Below are 20,206 nucleotides of genomic sequence, written 5' to 3'. Positions count from 1 at the left end.
GCTGGATCAAATTCCTTTCGTTGCCTCCCGCCACACACACGCGCGCGCGCACACACACACACACAGGTAGGTGCAGGGCACCCTAAGACAGCTTGTTCCCGCCTCACAGAAAGCCCTTACGAAATCCTCATACCGTCTCAGGACGCAGGGCCCTAGCCTTCAGCTAAAGAGCTAAACCATCTCAAGCCAAGGTACAAGAAGCCGAAGTGGTCCGCAAAGCAGAAGGCTGCGAGGCAGGGGAAACCGAACGCACCTAGATGTTTGCATTTACACAAAGAAATTACCCGGCTGATTAATGCGATTTGCCGGCTGGAGGCGGAGGCGCCCGCGCCGGCCTCCTTACCTGGGACATCTGCGGCCTCAGGTTGATCTCCTTCAGGTTGATGGAGTGCGCCCGGAGGTTGTTGAGCAGCTGGCAGAGCAGGACTCCATCGCGGAGGGTCTGAGCCAGGTCGAACACCTGCGCCGAGTCCCAGGTCACCCGGTGGTTGGCGGGCAGCACCTTGCAGTGGATGAGCCACAGCGCGCACTGCTTCCACGGCTCCATGCCCGACGGCTCCGGGACGCTGCCGGGCAGGGGCAGGCGGCGAGGATGCAGCGGCGGTCGCCGCGGTTCCTCCGCCTCCCCGACGCCAGCCGCGGTCGGCCCGTTTCCTGCAACTGTACGACTGTGCGAGAGAGCAGGAGCCGCGGCAGGCGGACGGGGTGCCCCGCGCGGGTCTTGGTTCCGGTCTCGGCCCGGGTCCACCGCCGCTCGACCGCCGCTGCAAGCGAGTCCCGCGCGCTCTTCGTGCGCCCCGGCCGGCTCGGCGGCGGCGACCGAGCACAGGCTTCCTACTCGCGAGCCCGGCGCCGGGCGACTGAGCATGCCCAGCGCGCCGGCCAGTCTCGCTGCCGTCTGCGAATCCCCAGAGGCGCGGGTGGGAGAGCGCGCGCCGCCCTGGCCTGGGGTCGGCGGCCCGGGCGGGGAAGGGGAGGGGAGGGGAGGGGAGAGGGGCGGTGGCGGCTAAGGGGATCCCAGGGCCCCCGCCTACCACGAGCCCTCAGGTTGGCGGAGCTCACCCAGCTCCAGGCGCCCGGGGATCTTCTCTCCGGACGCCTCCCCGGTTTGGGGAGAGCGCGTCTGAACAATGTAGTCCGGTGGGGGCTCCTGTTAGGACCTCCTAAACGGCAATGACAGTTTTTAAAGGGTCCGAGAGGTGCCAAGGATTAATTGGGGCATCCGTACTCCCCAGAGAAATGGAAAGAAAAAAAAAAAAAAGGCAAAGGGCATGTTGAGAACGCAACGCTTAAAGTTACAGAGATCTTTACCCACTCACCCCCTTCCACCCTCTAAATTCTCTTCCCACAGATAGTTCCTGTTCCTCCAAGTTAGTTGCTCGTAAAGATGTTTTGGCACCTTAAAGTGAGTGTGTGGAGATGCCTGCTGAAACCCTTCCCCGCCCCCCCCCCCCCACAAGCCTATTTCGACGCGAGGTGTTTTTCACTTAGAGATAGTTTCCTTCTGCCCTCTCAGGCTCGGAACTGTTCGGCGTCGCAGTCCGAGCCCTTCAGCTGACAGCCCAAAAACCTGCCGGGGAGAAATAGGCCTGTGAAACGCCCACGGAGCCACGGCGGCCACACTGCGCATGCGTCGGCGACGGGCCCGGGTTTGAGCGCAATTAATCTCAGTCCTCAGCTGCACCGGTTGGGCTAAGCTTTGGGACCCTTAGTGGAACATGACCCCCAGAACTCTAGTGCTGGCTGAGCAGCGCATTCTCATTTCTTAAATTTTGGGGGGGAGGCTCCTAACTTCCCCTTTTACTTCCACTGCCCCTCAAAACCAAAAATAGTGTTTAAATTATTTATCGCAAAATATTGCCACATTGAACTCTTGCTGCTCTCTGTAAATGTGGTCCTGGGTCACCGTTTAGAGATATATTCTTTTAAATTTTGAAAATAAAATATGAAATCACTTGGGATTCTAGATCATTTTTTATTGTACTATTACATTACTGTAGCTCAAATTTTCTATTGTGAACCATATTAATCTTATAAGCAGGTCAAAATGTTATTTTTAAAAGTATATCTGATCTGTTAAGCACAGAGGCTGCGTCCTTTCCCACTAGCCTGTGACAAGCGTAGCACACTGTGTACACTGAGCATTAAACAATAAATCAGCCTGAGGATTTCCTTTCCTCACGCTGATCCTTCCCCAGCAACTTCCTCTTGTGTTCAAACCAGATTGCATCAATGGTACAATGTTTCCTAACCTGTAATTTTGGCAAATAAATCATACAAAACTTTTTTGCTGTACACCTGAAACGAACAGCATTGTAAGTCAACTATACTCCAATATAAAATAAAAATTAAATTTAAAAAATAAAATAAACTTTACATATGATCTTTAGAAACAAAATCTAACACAACTGAATCACTATGTGATACAAGGTCCTGCATAAAGAGAAATCAAATTAGCAAAGAAGTTTCATAAAAAAGGAAGGAATAGTCAACAAAAATATAAATTTTGTTTCAGGTAGCATCAGATCACCTTTGGGGGTTGTAGGACACTTCCAAAGCCCAAACGATATATATCAGGAGGCAGATCTGGGTTTAGAGTCTGAGCATGGCAAGTTTCTAGCAACATGACCTGGGGAAAATGATCTAATTCCTCTAACCTTCAGTTTCCACATACGTAAAATGGGAAAAATAATATTCACCTCATAGTGTTGGTGTGAGGATCAAATGATACAGTGCCTTGCTATTCAAGATGCAGTTTATGGACTGACAGCATCACCCAGGAGCTTGTTAGAAATGTAGACTCTTGGGTCCTACCCCCACACTGAATGAATCAAAACCTACATTTTAAAAAGATCCCCAGGTGACATATATTTACACTAAAGTCTGAGAAGCACTGATATAATGCCAAGATATGCGATGCCTATCACTTAGTGAGAACTCTATAAACATTAATCAATAGCTTTTAGTTCACAAAAAGGCAGCAATGACCTACTAAATTCTATTTAACTTTTTATAATTTATATATATTACATATGACATATAATATATACATTAAAAATATAACTTCAAAACATAATATCTCTCAAGTACAGTAAGCCAGAGAGTGGAGAGAAGGGCAACAGGAAAATATAAGGAAGGCCTAGAAGAGAAGGAGGCTGGTGGAAGTGCAGGCATCTTCAAGTAAACAAGGAGCTCAGTGGCAAAAGTTGAGTCATGTGCAAGACAGTGTCAGAAATTCATATGAGAACAAAAATGGCAATGGGCTTTTTTGAGCTGTCATCTGTGGTCCTTCCCTTAAAACCTTACAACCTAATGACAATGATAAGTTGAGTGATAGGGTACTAAGTTCTGTCAGTGGTACCTCCTTGTCATTCCAGGGCCCCAGTGTTCCAATGAAAGCCATTCTTGCACACATGACATGAGACTCAGGACACAGTGGTCCCACTGCCCTGCAGGCCTATGTGAGCACCTGAAGCACATCCACACTCTACCATTCCCTGAATGCCAAGCCCTCTATTGAGCGCTTCACGTACATTATCTGCCAGTTAGAGGAAATCACCACCACCACCACCATAGATGAAGAACCAAGATCAAAGGCATTGATCACCTTGCTCCCGGTTACAAAGCTCAGTAACAGCCTGAGTTTCATTGGCCTCCACAGCTATGCTGTTTCTGTTCGAAACTGCTGCCCATCGTAATAATTACCTTAGCAAGTTTAATTACTGGTTGAAATGTCTTTCTCCCTGCTAGACTGAAACACCTTGAAGGCAGGAGCAATAACTTATTCATCTTCAAATTCCCAGAACCAGCCCTGGTGCTTGGTACACCACAAGCACTCAGTAAATATTAGTCAAGGGAGTAAATGAATGAACAAATGAACTATGTTGCCCGTTTTTACTCCTTCGATTCTCTCTTCCTGGTAGAGCAAAAAGATCAGGAATTATTCACACCAGTATTTATTTCACCAGGTATCAGGGCCCCATGAAAGGAAGGTCCGTTGCTTCCTGTGTGTCTCGTTAGCATTTCTGGACCCTCCAGCATAGCAGGCAACCTGCTCCTCTCCAGCATGGCTCTGCGGTTTGGATCATTGCCTCCGCCCTACACTTTATACAAAAGGGAAATGTGATGGGTGGCATCCCGAGCTGCAGGAAAGACAATAAATGATGGATGTCACATTCTAGGTCTCTTTCCATGTTCAAAATTACACCATAATCAGAAAAGTAAGGATTAGAAAATTCACTAGATTATGCCTCAGTCCTAATGTACCAAATGACTGAAGTAAAGCTGGTGAGCGCCACGTAAATCCACTGTTCGCTAGAATCTGTGTTGTCGCTCAGTCCTTACTATTTTTTCTTCTTATTCTTTCAACTCCTAAGTTTACAAAAGCACTAAGATTTATCTACCACCAAGAAATTGAGAAACCCAAATTTCTTATTCCTTATTTATTTCTTAATTTATGACACAAAAGAGGTACATCATTTTGAAGCATATTGAAGATAAATCAGTATAGGAAAGAATTAAAAACACAAAAAAATAAATATTGTATACTGCAAACTGAAATCCACTTCTCCGTCTGTTAGGTTAATTTTCTTCAACTACAATCAAATGTTGGTTGGTTTCACATAAACATTAGGGATGCAGGCTTTAAGTTTCTAGTAATTTGATACTGCTTTAAATGTGAGAGAGTGGCATTGACATATATACACTACCAAATATAAAATAGCTAGTGGGAAGCAGCCGCATAGCACAGGCAGATCAGCTAGGTGCTTTGTGACCTAGAGGGATGGGATAGGGAAGGAGGGAGGGAGACGCAAGAGGGAGGGGATATGCGGATATATGTATACATATAGCTGATTCACTTTGTTATACAGCAGAAACTAACACAACATTGTAAAGCAATCATACTCCAATAAAGATGTTTTAAAAAATAAAAACTGATGCAACAAAAATGAATAAATAAATAAATACCACAAAGCCGTTGTGAAGACAGAATGGGGGTAGATTGGGATTTCCATAACAATCATTCTTTTAATAAATGTTCCCAATTCAGTGTGAACTTAAAGATTTTTAGGTACAACTGAGCAGGATCTTTTTAGGATCTCAGGATATTTTTTCTCTTCTGACCTGTTTAAGTCCTGATAGTAATAAGAACAACAACAATGAAAATAATGTCCCTTTTCAAGATGTCACTTAGAATCTAACAAAATAAATTTACGAGAAATAATTTATGACACAAACAGCTTCCAAAGAAGCAGCTTACAAAGGGCCATAAGAACATGACCCTAAGTCTTTTTGTTACAAGGGATGGACTAATTAGGTAACTAATGTGCAAATAAATGAAAATACAACTGTTCCCCCTTTCTCTGCGGGACACACACACACACACACACACAAAATGAGGCTCCAAAGGTTTAATTCACCAAGTTAATTGCACCTCAGCTGGGTCTTCTCAGAATCTGGTTCAATTAAACATGCTGTACCCCTCAAGCTCTGCTTAGACATTCATCCATTGTTAAACATTAGCTGTGACTCATGTACACATTATGTTTTAAAGATGACTGAGAAGGTCGAACTTACAGGGAAAAGCTAAATAGTTATGTATTCCTGTGAGTAACTAAAGGTCTTAATCTAATTTGGGAAACATTTCAATTTCATTTGCATGTTGATATAAACAAACTGTCAAAGAGAGAGCTCTTCACACCGTGATGGTGAATATTAAAATCCAATGTAAGGAAACTTTTGTGGGAAGTCCTTGGAGCTCCTGTTTCCAAATTCTATGCATATCTCAATCATTATACTAAGTTCCTTGCAGAATAATTATCTTTGTCTGACACCACAACTACCACCATCTTCCCTGTACCCGCACCATGACCCTCCTGTGAGCTCCTTGGGAACAGGGATTGTATTTAATTCATGTCACATCTCCAATGTCTAGCACCTAGTAGGGGATAGAGGGAGGGAGGGAAGAAAGGAGGGAGAGAGGGAGAGAGGGAGGGAGGGATGAATGAGATGAAGAAGATGCAAATCATACAATGATAGTGATGCTGGGAGAGGAGCGCAGCAAGGCTAAAGTTCCCTTTACCATTTCCACATTTCACCCAGATTTATTCCTGCCGCCAACAATGTCCTTAGGAAAATAAAGCAATTCTGCAGGACTGATTGGCTTTATCCATGTGAAGAGAGTACAGAAGTATTAAAAAGCCCCCTGGTTTTTGTTTAAATTTTCTTTAACAATTGAAATCCATTATCACACAACTGAAAACTCCCTGGAAAAGTTAACGTTTAGTTAAATTCATACCTCATGCCTGAGAGCAGATAACAACAACAGCTATTATTTACTGAGATATTATGAGCACTGACAGCTAGCTATTGAACATTCTGTGCATTGTTTTGTTTGATTCTCAACGTCTCTGAGGTAAGTACAATTATTTACCTCATTTCAGGGATGAGGAAACTCAGGCTAAGAAAGCTCAACTATCTTTCCTAAATGCAAGCAGCCAGTAAGTGGCAGAACCAGCATTGGAGCCCAAGCACCCTAATGCCAAGATCCACACGTGATCGACACATCCACACATGATGCCATTCTGCCTCCCTGGAGGTTTATCCAGAGAGATTCCCAAGAGCAGACTGCAATGAGATGGCTTTATACATAACCAACTTTAGATGCTCCACACCTGTGCAAACTCATGACTAAAGTACAGTTTTAATATTTACATAAATGACACTCCCCCCCCCACTGCTATTCAGCTATCAGGAAAAGAATCTAAGTCTGTTTGGTAAAGGAATGTTATTTTAAATCTTTGTTTTTATTCTTAAATATTCTATTTTTTTATTTTTAAAATGTTAAGCATTCCATTTATTCTTTTCTACTATAACCCTTTTGTTTTATTTTGTTGTGTTTTGTTATGCTTCAGACTAACATCAGGTTTTGAAACACTGTGGTTTAGAAAACCTGTAGGTATCTTTTTTGATCATCAGACTCATTTTGACAAGACGGGAGTGATTTAATAAAGAGGTTAACCAGCTTTTCTGGGAACTGACATGAGAATGCTAAAAAGCACCAAAATAGGGACTTTCCTGGTGGCGCAGTGGTTAAGAATCCGCCTGCCAGTGCAGGGGACACGGGCTCCAGCCCTTGTCCCGGAAGATCCCACATGCCGCGGAGCAACTAAGCCCCTGCGCCACAACTATTGCAGCCTGCGTGCCTAGAGCCCGTGTTCCACAACAAAGAGAAGCCACCGCAATGAGAAGCCCGCGCACCATAACAAAGAGTAGCCCCCGCGCGCCGCAACTAGAGAAAGCCGGCACACAGACACGAAGACCCAACGTAGCCAATAAATAAATGAATAAATAAATTTATTAAAAAAATAAAAAGCACCAAAATGGAAACCTAACTGCCTTATTAACTTCACACATGTGCACAGACATTCTCACATTCATGTATTTGTAGACAGTTTACGTTCCATTCTGTAATCGTGGCATTAGGTTACCTATAAAATCATAATCTGGTTTTTATTGCCCAAACACAAAAGGGAGACACCGGCAGCACTAAAAGAACACCATATCTGATCAGAATGAAAACACAATAATTATTTCTGTTTCAAACTGTTTGGTTTGTTGCTGGCTATAACTTTTAAGTTGTTCTTACAGAAAGTTCCTAGATTTAGGAAATAACTCATGTGTTCTGCTAACTTTGTTTTCACCCCTCGCTGACATATTTCAGGAATTAAAATTCAGGGCTGTTTAGATCAGAGCATAGTGTTGAAAGAACAGTAATAATTCAGATTATTTTAAAGAGAGAAGAGGATGAAATTGGTAGACCTGAAGAAAATAGGACAAGTACTTTTTTGTATATTTTAAATGTCATTACAATATAGGAAGAACAATCATTTCCAAAAAAAGGGTGGAGGGGGGATTACTGTCCATTACCAAAAAACAAAAACAAAAACCCTGCCAATATATCAAATCTGATTTTCCTACCACATTTAATAAATATTTAGCACTTTCTAAGTGCAAAAACACTCTTTTGAATTTTATGTGAGAATACAGAATAAAAGTGACACAGGGTTCCATACTAAATCTCTGTGAAAATTTAGTTAACACTACAAGGCAAGGATATTATAGTTGGCACAGAGACCCCAGATTTTTCTGTGCAGTGCTGTTTTCATATTTAATATCAACTGCTTATAGTGGTTGAAACTAGAGTAAACTTATGAACACGTACCGAGCTAGGATTGCTAGATAAACCAAACACAGAATACATTTTTCTTGAGGTCTGCCGTAGGCCTAGAAGAGCAGCCAACTAAATGAAGTCTATTATCTTCTAGAATCCTGCTATCTCCACCTTTATGTCCCTTTCCCTCTGTCTACTTAATCACTCTAAGTAACAGGAACCAGGAATAACTTCTGGGGTACCCCCAGGCCCAAAAATGTTGACACCTGCAATTCGATGAAGCAAAAAGAGTTGATGGCATTAATTAAAAACTCCGAAGTGTTGAAAATCCTGACTAATCAAGGTAGTTCACAACAAACCCCCCTCCTCCTGTATCAGCACTCATCTCCCAAGCTACCCTGCTTCAGCACTAAATGGTTCAGATTTCTCATAATACAATGGGAGAGGGGCGGGTGCTGGCCACTGGGGAAGATGAGTGATCAATACCAGCACAAGGGCTATGGTCTCCCAACCTCTCTCCATCACACTGATGGGGAATTGAGTTACTTGAATCAAAGTGAATGAGATTTTGCTGCTCACTGCCTATCAGTGCCTTTCATTTTGATCTGTCTTTTATTTGAAAGTGCCTGGGAAGATGTGGTCACTGGCTGAAATTTCTCTTTCTAGCTGCGTGCTGTGATCTGTATGTGGATGCTGGATGACTGTGACCCTGCACCTCCACTGAAGCTACCAGTTCAATTTTTAGGAAAAGGAAGAGGAGTCATTCTGCTGACCCAAAGCCAGTGGGTCTCCAGCACTGGAATGAGGATGAACAGAAAGGTCTTTCCTCACTACCACATCCGGTTTAGACATTTTATGGCAGATATCTGCCTCATAATTGCTTTTTCATTCTCATTACATCTCTCACATTCAGAGATTAAAAGTTCTTTAGCAACTCCTTTTAGAGTATATACGAAAGTGGCAATAGTTTCTTTATAGATTAAGAAGTGTTTACCTCTGAAGAGACAGAAACTAGTATCAGTGAAGAAAGACTCATGTATCTCTTACATAATAATCTAATTATTTTTGAAATCAGATTTAACTACCGTTTTTCACTTCCCTGCATTTAAAGATAGAGATAATATTTTGCTGCTTGCGAAAACAGATTCAAAGGAGATATAGGTTTAAAGATATTGTCTATGTTTGATCTGTCTTTCCCTCTAGTTTTTCTACCTGGAAGTTCTCCACAGTATTCTCAGACTCTGCAGATAAACTGGAGAAGCCCCTAGCCCTGAATTCCACTTCTTCAAAGGATCTTTCAGGAATGAGCTAAGCAATGGTCAATTTGCAGCTGGATTTAAATCTAAACTGGCATCTCATTCAAGTTACACACCGTGGCAAACCAGAGCAGTTGTTAAATTAGCATTGCCTGTGGACTCAGTTCCTACAGCTATATAAGCCTTGCTATGCTTCGTGGCCACAAAATGTGGCTCTAACCTAAGCCAGATCTGTAGCCTATGCATATGATGAGTGGGTGGGAGGGTTCAGTTAGGCTGAGGCATCTTTCTCTGCCCGCATCAGACTCTGGTAAGCCCAGGTAAAGGCTGCCTCCTCAGAGGACCTGCCCTGGTAATCAGTGACAACCTCATCCTTGCCTCACCACCACCACCATTCACCCATCCCCACCAGTGTCATTTCTACCTTGTCTTGTGGTTGGTTTTAAGAGGAGTCCTTAAGGAAATACAGTGTCTAGTTCATCTGGGAATTCCCAAGAACCCACTAAATATTTATTGAATGAATGAACAAGTGAATAAGTGGTCTCGGACCTATTATTATAGACAGTTCTACCTCTAGTCTTAAGCTACAAAAAGTTTTCATGTTATTTCCAGCGTTCTTGTGCATATTTAACCTTCTGTTGCCTAGATTTTACATTATTGAAACAGTTTTCTCTAAAAAATTTGGAGAAGAGTGTAAGAAGAAGTCTAGAAGGAGTAAAGTGAAGGTTTAGGGGGTAGTACTGGCTGAAGATAGAGGACAAATATAGCTCAGAAATGGTATGATTCATCCAATTAAAAAACAAAATTACTCCAAAAGTGCTAAAGAAGATAAACTACCTAGTGCAATTGTGGTGGTAAATGTTATCTATTTAGTTATTAATAAGCAATTACTATAAACAAAAATGTCATTAAAATAAAAATATGCTTATAGAAGTCTCAGAATTCTTTTTCAATAAGCCTAAATCATACTTCATTCTAGAAGGGGTAGTTTGTTTGTTTTTCAAAGCGATTTTCTCCATAATGGCTGAACTATACATGATTTGTGTGAGAGAAATAAGCTCTTCCAGCTGTTGAAAATTAGCTTAGTCGCCAGTCTAGTGAGACCGTCCATGAAATACCCTGATTATTGACAATTTGTTATCTCTGAGCTCTTTAAATTAAATATGGTTGCAGTTCATTCCAAGAAGAGGTCAAATCACTTAGCAGAGCATAAAGAAGAGAGGATGTGTCAGTACTACTCTTAATCAAATTCTTTCACTTTTTAAATTCTTTTTATTCTTGGTGTTGGTTGCCTAAATTCACCTTCAGGGTTATAAATGGTCATTGGCCATTTATCAGAACAGGAGTCCTTCTTGAAGGGTGCAGGATTCTGGGTTGTTTTTTTTTAAATAAATTTATTTATTTGTTTTTGACTGTGTTGGGTCTTCGTTGCTGCGCACGGGCTTCCTCTAGTTGTGGCGAGCGGGGGCTACTCTTCGTCATGGTGCACGGGCTTCTCATTGCAGTGGCTTCTCTTGTTGCGGAGCATGGGCTGTAGGCCCGTGGGCTTCAGTAGTTGCGGCATGCGGGGCTCAGTAGTTGTGGCACACGGGCTTAGTTGCTCTGCGGCATGTGGGATCTTCCCAGACCAGGGCTCAAACCCGTGTCCCCTGCATTGGCAGACAGATTCTTAACCACTGCGCTACCAGGGAGGTCTCAGGATTCTGTTACTTTAAACATATACTGGGCCTCTGATTTTGAGCCATGAACTGAACTACATGTTTTACACATCTTATTTCACTTACAGTAGATCTGTGGAGAAGATGTTGTGTCCCAATTTTACAGGTCAGGAAAAAGGTTCAGAGAGAGCAATGTTGACAATAGCCTGACTATAAAAAACAAGATTCCTGAATCTCACCTCAAACCACTAAATCAGAATTTATGGGGCATATCTAGGAATCTATTGAATCCGAATTTCTGCATTTTTTACTAGTGCTCCAGGGTGATGATGATGACCATTTATTATGAAAATTTTCAAACCTATATAGAAGTAGAAAGAACTTTTACTAAACCCCCGTGTACTCATCACCAGTTTCAACAGTTATCAACCAAAGGAGTATCTTTTCAGTTGTTCAGATTTTGCTCTGTGATGCTATAATTTCTATGTCTATTGAATGAAATATCCAGGTGATTCTTTAAAATAATAAAATTTGAGAACCTGTGGGGTTTCCTGACTTTCTCATTGTCACTTAGCCGGGGAGCAGCTGAGCTGGGAAGCAAATCCAAAATACGCAGCTCCAAATAGGGTTTGCTTTCCATTAAACCATAGCTGTGTTCATCAAGTCCAGAAATATTTATTGAGCTCCTTTATATTCATACGGCACCAGGCTGAGGACTAAAACGTGTATAAAGAAATAAATGTATAGTATTGTTTTTTTAACGTGTATAATGGAGAAGATGAAATAGACAAATTTAATAGCTAAATATTTCAAAATGTCCTGTGACCAGAAAAGCAGCATAGATAATAAGCCTATTCATGAATCAGAAAGTGGAAGATCAAAGAAGAATGAAACCATTTAAAAGTCTTTATAGAAGAGGTTAAGACTTGACTTAAACCCTCAGCAAGAAAAGACTTCACAACTGAAGAGTAATATGAGCAAAAACATAGCATTCAAAACAAACAAATTATTTCTGGAGGACTAAGGAAAAAGAAAAGGGGCTGGCTGGACCAGAGGGATCATATCAGGAGGCAGTACTGGATTGTCTGAGGGGCCAGATCTTGGAGGTTCTCAAAGGCAAGATAGAATAGGGGGAACAAGAAGACACTGGGAATTTTTGAATAGGAGAGAAATATGGTCAAAGTGGGAATTCAGGAAGAAAACTCTGGCCGCAGTATGTTTGGAAAAGATAAACTGTGGAATCTGGGTGACCAGACAAGAACTTATTGCACTGAATTGGGCATAAGATGAAAAGAATCAAGACTTGAGAGTGGCTGTGGAGCATTTTATAGAGTCAGCTGAACTTGGTGGGGACATGAAGGGAAGAGTTAAGAAGGATTCTGAGGTTTCGTAACTGGGTAGTTAGAAGAACCGAGGAATATCAAAATGAGTTTTACTGAAGACATCAGAAGATAGGAGATTAGTGTTTGGGTGAGAATTAGGATGGGAATATTATGGTTGAGAGTCATCAGCATAGGGAATAGTTGAAACAGAGATAGATAGGAAATCAAGGGAAAGGCTCACTGGAAACTTATAATGGGATTCAGGAGACTGCTCACACCGAGGGAAGGAGAGAAAAAGAAAAGCTAGAGAAGAAATCGTTAGTGGCACTATGGACGTCCCAGTGGGGCTGTCACTGAATTACCGCAATCCAGGTCAGTGTCCACTGAAGGACTACTTCAACATTAGTTCCTGTGAGGTTGCCCCTGACTGGTGCTAAGTGAGTAGAAAGCCCTGCCATATAGCTTCTGTAGTGACTTCCAGATAATCAGTTAGGGCCAACCCTCATTCAATATATCTGACTTACAGAGTGTTAAAAATGTCGTTTAAAATTTGGACTGTAGAAGATAAAAGAAATTAGCAAAAAATAATCGAAGCAGCTCAATGGTAAACTATACATGTTTCATAAAATATTCACTTAGGCCTATTCCATAGGTGTCTTACAGGTGTGGTCTTGTTGAGCCCTAATCCCTCCTCCCCCGCAATGAGGAGATCTACAATAGAGGTAGCATCTCAATTCTGCTTTAGGAGTTTATTTTACTTATCTGAATCCATTTGTTCCCCTTCTAGGATTCCAAATTGGTCTGTGACAATTAAGTCATTTATTAAGTAAGTATTTATTGATCACCCATCTTTTCTAATGCTGGAGATTCCATGGTAAATGAGACAGACAAAATCTTTATCTTCATGGAGTTTACAGTCTCCCTCTGACTTTGCTCAATGACTAATGATCTACGAGTGTACTCATCCAAAATAAAGCAGACTTCCTAACTGTATCAATTGCATGTGCTATTGCTGCCATTGCCTTTTTGGCTATGCATATATTTGAACTCTGATTTCCCATTTGAACTCAAAGCTGTACTTTCTCCTCTACCTGCTAAGAACAGCATCAGACCTTCTGATTGTGAAGGCGTCCACATTCAGTTAAATTGCCACAGGGCCAGTGACATCATATCCCCAATCCCCTGAATAGCCTCTCTTTCTGCTAATACCAAAGACACTGACTACTCCTGATCCCCCATTGCTATTACACCTCAGTGTTCAACCCTCATTCCCAAGTCCTCGTGACCCTTGTAGTTCTAATGCTGTCACCTGCTGAAACAAATAGTCTTGCCCTGTGAGGCCTCAGTACGGTGCTACTAGGAAGAGTGACACCTGCCACCAAGAAACAGTCTTCCCCCATTTGTACCTCTCTCTAAACCCTTGGCAAATTCTGAGCCCGTAATAGAAAATTTAAAATCAATGATTCTGACTACAAGCAGCACAAAAAATACTTTACTTCTTTCTTTCCTCCAATATCCAAGTTGCACTGTATCTCAGAGATCAAGATAGAAGAGAATTTCAAGAAGGATGGGGTGATAGACTCAGAGAACTGGGCTCAATTTTGGCAGGGCTCTCTGGTGCCATCTTGCACTTTCCCACCCATATATTAAAAGCAAGAGCAAATCACTTTATAGGCTCTTTTAAAAAACCAAACAAGTTTTGTCACTTTTAATTAAATGGATTGTATTTAACCAGGAAAATTACTTTTTTCAAGAAAAATGCAGTACTTAGAAGGATATCTACTTAGCAGATAAAAACTACTGTATATAAAATAAACAACAAGTTCCTACTGTATAGCATGGGGAATTATATTCAATATCTTGTAATAAAATATAATGGAAAAGAATCTGAAAAAGAATATATACATATTCTTATTCACACATACATATGTGAAGCATTTGCTGTATACCAGCAACTAACACAACATCGTAAATCAACTACATTTCAATTAAAAACATAATTTTTTTAAAAAAAGGATATCTACCCAGCCTTGCTAATACATTAAAAGAGAATGTTTCACTTTAGTGAGAATACATTTTTAATCATATCCTTTTAGAAACAAGCATTTCTATTTTTTCCTAATCATATATGAGCTAATATTTTCACCTCTCATTTAGGAAGCTTCCCTGCTTAAGTTATCCAGACAACTTTTATATTATTTTCTTCTAAATGACATTGATTATAAAATTATAAAGAATTTTTCTAATTAACACATGGTAAATTAAATCAATCCTGAAAAAATTTTCTGAAAAAAAGCGTATTATTTTATGCTACAAAAATAACAGGACCAAAATCCAAGTTAAATAATTCTCAAATGAATTGTTTCAAAAGGAACATATTTCCTCTTAAGAAGCACCCATGAAAAGTAAATTGTTTGCTTTGCTGAGGCTCCCAAGGGAAAAGGACTGTCCACAGACATGAGGTTTATCATTGGAAAGAAATGCTGTTCTACATTTGAAACTTTGTTCTTTTTCTAAGTTTGGAGGAGGCTCAGAAGCTTAAATCTTTTATTAAAAATTTATATGGCAATTGTTACTACCTTATTTCAGTTTTCTTTTTCTCTTATCTTTCATGAATTTTGTATGATGAGGAAACAACCCCTCTGCTATTAAAAAATGCTTTTAACAAGAGAGCGATGTTATCAGCTACAAGAGGAAGGGATCAAATGATAGATTTAATTTCAGTGTAGAAAGGAGAGTTTCCCTCAATGGTCAAGAAAAGAAATACATTTAAAAACACACAATCAAATTTGTAGTTCTCATGGCTTTACAACAATTAGGCTCCCATGAAATTCTCACATGAAAACATGAATATGTTTTCATGGGAGAATTTATAAAGTTCACAGCGTGAGGTAAAAAAGGTTTTTCCTTCCCATAAAGAAAAATCAGTGCCCAAATTCCCATCAACACACGCTAAATGAAAACTTTCATGTTAATATGGACTATCTTATCTTGATTTATTTTAGCATAGAACTTGTAACTTCAATTAAATATGGAATACATATTAAATTATGAAGTGTTTTAAACCCTGAGGCTTCTATGTAGAAGTAATAAATTAATCCTGTAGAGCCACATTACACATTGCTATCCTCTGACTCTATCTCAAAAGAGAAAATGTATCAGAAATTCAACAGAGGGTTATAAAGAATTATCAGGATATAGAGAAAATCATTCATTAGCATACTCTCTAAATAAAAGTGAATGTTTTTACAGTTTCTAGGTGAATAACTATCAATTCTTAATAAAATAACTATCAATTCTTAATAAAATTGCATGCATAATATCTGAATCTCTGGAAATGAAAAGAAAAATGCTCTTCCTTCAAAATAAACTGGTTTCAATCAATATCCATCCAAATCTGCTAACTTCTGAGAACAAACTTTAACACAGCTGACATCCTTTCTCTACATTAGGAGAAACTGTAAGCTCAGAATCATCATCTGCACCCTTCCTCTGCCTTCCCCACCAAGAAATGATCTGGTAAGTTTCTCCCAAAGTGACTCCTCTTCTCAGCTCCCCATTTCAGTCACATAGCTGATCATGACTTCAGAAAGTACGGTCCTGAATGCCTCATATGCCTCACACACAGACCAGCCACATGGCATCCATTTACTAAAGCAATGCTGTAAATTCTAGCAACTGTCAGCCAATCTGTAGAAGATCAATATCACGGCAACACTCTAGACCAATGGTGGACAACAGGGTTCTAGCCCTAACTCCTCCACATCTGCCCACGTGACCTGGGACAATCTCCTGGGTCTTGGTTTTCCTTGTCCTATTGATTAAATGAACTGGACTCAATTATTTCCAAAGTCCCTTCCAACTCAAAATTCTGATTCTAAAGGCACCCACACTCTCTCCCAGGCCATCAGACTCAAAAACATGAGATTTAACTACATTGTTTTCATCTAAATTATCATCAAGCATGTTTTGGTTGGTTGGTTGGTTGGTTTTTCATCTTACTTGGACTTTATCCTCTTAGGCATGCTCCATAACCTTGTTGACTCATTCTTCCCATGTTTCATATCCACTTCTCAACATCTTTCCTAACTCTGAATCTTCAGGGGTTCCCTATAGCCTATCCTATTAAAGATTCTTAATGAGATGATAATATGCTACATTTTGAGAAATAATTCAGCTCCAACTCATCAATACAATCTTATTCTCCAATACAGCAGAGACCATTGGCTCATCTCATCTCCAGCCTTTCATTTGCCATGGTCTCTCATCTTGAAAATACTCCATTCCCACTCCCAAACCTAGCTTGTTAGAATTCATATAAAATATGTATAAATTCCTACATATTTTTGAAATTCTTCACCCAGGTACTCAAGACCTGCTGCTTTCAGCTAGGGCGAGGTAGCATAGCACAGTGGTTACGAGTGCCTTGGCTGAAGTCACATTGCTTACATCCAACTCCTGGGTCTGCCACTTGCCAGTTCTGTAACTTCAGATATGTGATATAACCTCTCTGTACTTTGGTCCATACAGTGGGGATACATTAATACCTACTGGATTGAGTTGCGGTGAGGCTAACAAGTTAATATGTGTAAAGCACCTGGAACAGTGCTAGGCACACAGTAGGTATTCTAAAAATGTTTGCAATCACTATTACACCAGACCCCTGTAGCATGCTTGGTCAGGAACATATATTTAGGCATGTATATTTAAACTGTCATCTGCTGCTCACTTCTCTTTCTCTCGACTAATTATAAAGAGAAGAGGAGAGCAAGAGGGATGCTACTGTCTCCACGGGCACAGAGTACTGTTCAAACTTCCAGTATCCACAACCAGAGAGAGAAGTATGAAACTACAGAGGAAAGCTGTAACGATGATTAAAGGGTTGGAAAGTGATGATTACAAGGAAAGACTAAAGAGCAAGGACTAGTCATCCCCAAAATGGAACATTAAAGGTTATTTAAATAAAGGTCTTTAGAATACAAAGGGCCCTTGAAACCTCACTGGGAATTGTTTGCTGTCCATTTTCAACTTCCCTATATTTCGTCCTTCCTTTCCCTCCCCGTGACTGCGTTCCTGCCAGGTCTCATTCTGTCCCTCTACCCTGGCTTACCTCAACCATGTGCCAGATACACATATGCATTATGCTCACTACTATTCTGGAAGGTGGATTTCATTAAGCTTTTTGTTGGAGCTTGATGATTAAAAAGATTGCCCACTGTGCCAGTAAGTAGCAGAACCAGAATTTAAACACAGCTCTGTCTGATGCTAACACCCAAGGTTGGCCCGCAACACACACCATCACTCCTATTTCTCCTTATAATTCCTGCTGCCTTATGCCTACCACTCCTCCCAACTCTTCCAGCTTTACACAGTAATAGGCACATAAAAAAAATATTCACTAAGAACTTGATGCTTCAGAAGAAAGTACTGAGAGTTTTAAATACTGCAATAATTCAAGAAATGGGGAAATCTTTTTTTTGAATAATTAAGATTAATACATTAACTAATTAGTTAATTGGCTCTCCAGTGTGTAAGCTGGATTAAGAGTCTAACAGGAAAGCATCTGTCTTGACAACTTTCCGAGTGCTTTTTGGAACCAAAGCTTTTTATGTTCATAGAAAATCCAAGTTGTAGAAAATTCTTTAGCCAATAAAATACAATGGCTGAAAATGACACCAATTTAGAAAACCACATGAACTCTACCAGGGGTTGATAGAGATAATTAATCAAGAAATTTAAAATCGAAGCATTTTAATCCCCTTAACACAAACAAGAGAAAATTGATGAACAAGTTGTTTATGCTAACCACTCATGCAAAGGCGAGTGGGTCTGTGAACTATAGAACTTGCTCAGTAAATCAAATCTTTATAACCTTTGCCCAAGTTTCAGGAAAATCTACATAACAATTACAGAAGATCACCCATCTGAAAATGTTCCACTATTTCATTTAATGACCACAAAATAAAAAATCTTGATACTCTTTTACGATATGTGAAATCTGTTCTGAGTCTACGAACGTCTTTATATTTAAAAGAAGCAAGCAAACATCCCAATACAGGAGGTTGAGATAAAATGAAAAGCTTCCTTTATTCCATCAATATATGTTGATTTGATCCTTTGACCTTCCTTAAAACTGAAATTAAATTAAACATGCACTGTATAAACTCAGGAGAAATGTAGCAGGCACTACAGATCTGACCCTGTTAAAAGATTTTCTTTGAGTGGAACATAAAACAAATTAGAACCATTTTATTGTCATAAAATCAATAGTGAAAAGAAACCCAACAATGTCTTTTACTACTGTAGCTCTCAAATATTTTTCTCCTGTATAATTATTTAAATCTAATTTTACAAAAGCAATATATAATCAATCCAGAGAGTTTAAAAATATATATAATATAAATAAACAGGAATTTCATCTCCAAAAGACCTTTAACATTTTGGTGTGCATTCTTTTCATTTTTTCTAATGATATATATATATTTAAAAAAATAAAAGTGCCCACTTACTGTACATGCTATTTTAGAACATTTTTTCACTTAGCACTCTGTTAAGGTTTTCTCATATTTATATAATCTATTATTTGTTTTATAAACTCCCTTTATGCATTTAATACGATATACACCAGTAGTTGTATTTTGTATTTTTAATGTATGTGAATAAGTCAATAAGTTGTTTAGAAACACAATTAGCTATCCAGCACCAAGATATTCTGGTTATTTATAGCCATGTTATCTTGCTCTTAGATCCAAGGGTATCCAGCTTTAAGCAAATCCACATAACATGAGATGGAAAAAAAAAATTGTATAGTCAACTAGAAGGAAAATACTTTTTAGGTAGAGCAGGCCAGCCTGGAGCGAGAGCACACATGGAAGCCACACATCATATATCTAAATATTTAAAAGTTTTAAATCAAACTAACAAACTGTTGAATAAAATATGTTCTACCTTGACAAAAGTACTTTCAAAATCATCTGAGAGTCAGGTGAGAATGAAGAACTCAGACCAAACATGGAGGTACAGGGAGATGAGCCTGGCCCCTGTCCATCACCCATAGCCTATGGGCCACTTCTCCTTCTCTTCACATCCCTGGCTCTGTCCCACCCCACCAGGGACTCACACACAAGCATGTGGACAACTCAGTTCTGTCTACAACTCTGCCCACAACTACTGTCCCTTGGCCACACATCAGGCCTTGGGAGTGTGCGCTCAGCAGCACATCAGCCCTCAAGAAGAGAGGAAGGGCGAGGGGAAGAGCGCTGTGCAGGCCTTTGGAAGCAAGCTGGAGGGAGAAGTGGCAGGCAATTTGAGGATCTTAGGTACCAAAAGCACAGTGTAAAAGAGGGGGGTGCAGTTTCCCAGGGGAGACATCCCCTAGCCCTGTGAATTCTTGCTCTTGATGTGTACGTTTGGGGTGTAGGGTATGGAATGCAGACCCAGGGTCGGCCTTCTACAGCACAGGGCCCAAGGCAGGGGCCTCTTCTGCCTGTGTCTGAGGGCAGTAGCAGGGCAAGCCCACCTTTTTGAGGGTTTTTTTTTTGACAAGCTCATTTGAAGTAGATATTAAGACCCTGAAGGACAAAGTCTGGGGAGAGAAGATCTAAAAGAGGGAGAATAGTTAAAAGTCTGAAGGCAGAGCCCATGTGATTAAATGCTAAATAACAAAACCTTCTGTTACTCATGAAACAATTATTGGTAATGGGAATTTTTGCACCAAGATGGAAAACCATGAGAGTTTGAACCTAGTTAACTTAGGGTTATATTAGATTGACACACAGAATGTGCGAAGATGAAATA

General features: G+C 40.3%; 1 protein-coding gene and 1 long non-coding RNA gene across 9 annotated transcripts in view; one reads left to right on the top strand and one right to left on the bottom strand.

Moving 5' to 3' along the window:
- The window catches only part of VAV3 (vav guanine nucleotide exchange factor 3), a 395,385-nt gene extending 394,377 nt beyond the window's left edge, over positions 1-1,008 (bottom strand). Inside the window, exon 1 of one of the 8 annotated variants that reach the window (XR_004485033.2) lies at positions 344-1,008. Coding sequence is in view for 6 of the 8 variants with exons in the window: in XM_049700678.1 (XP_049556635.1) it covers positions 344-868 (525 nt within the window). In the remaining 2 variants the exon portion in view is untranslated. The remainder of the gene's footprint in view (positions 1-343) is intronic. The other 7 variants (XM_049700678.1, XM_049700676.1, XM_004263108.3 and 4 more) reach the window with 7 other exon arrangements.
- A 137-nt stretch (positions 1,009-1,145) lies between these two features.
- Positions 1,146-1,951, top strand: LOC117202586 (uncharacterized). The gene is made up of 2 exons (XR_004485039.2): positions 1,146-1,405; positions 1,517-1,951. It is a non-coding gene; the product is annotated as an uncharacterized LOC117202586 (long non-coding RNA).
- The last annotated feature ends 18,255 nt before the right edge of the window (positions 1,952-20,206 follow it).

The sequence above is a fragment of the Orcinus orca genome, chromosome 1 (genome assembly GCF_937001465.1).
Source record: "Orcinus orca chromosome 1, mOrcOrc1.1, whole genome shotgun sequence".
NCBI classification, from domain to species: Eukaryota; Metazoa; Chordata; class Mammalia; order Artiodactyla; family Delphinidae; genus Orcinus; species Orcinus orca.
This window is presented reverse-complemented; position numbering and strand designations above follow the sequence as displayed.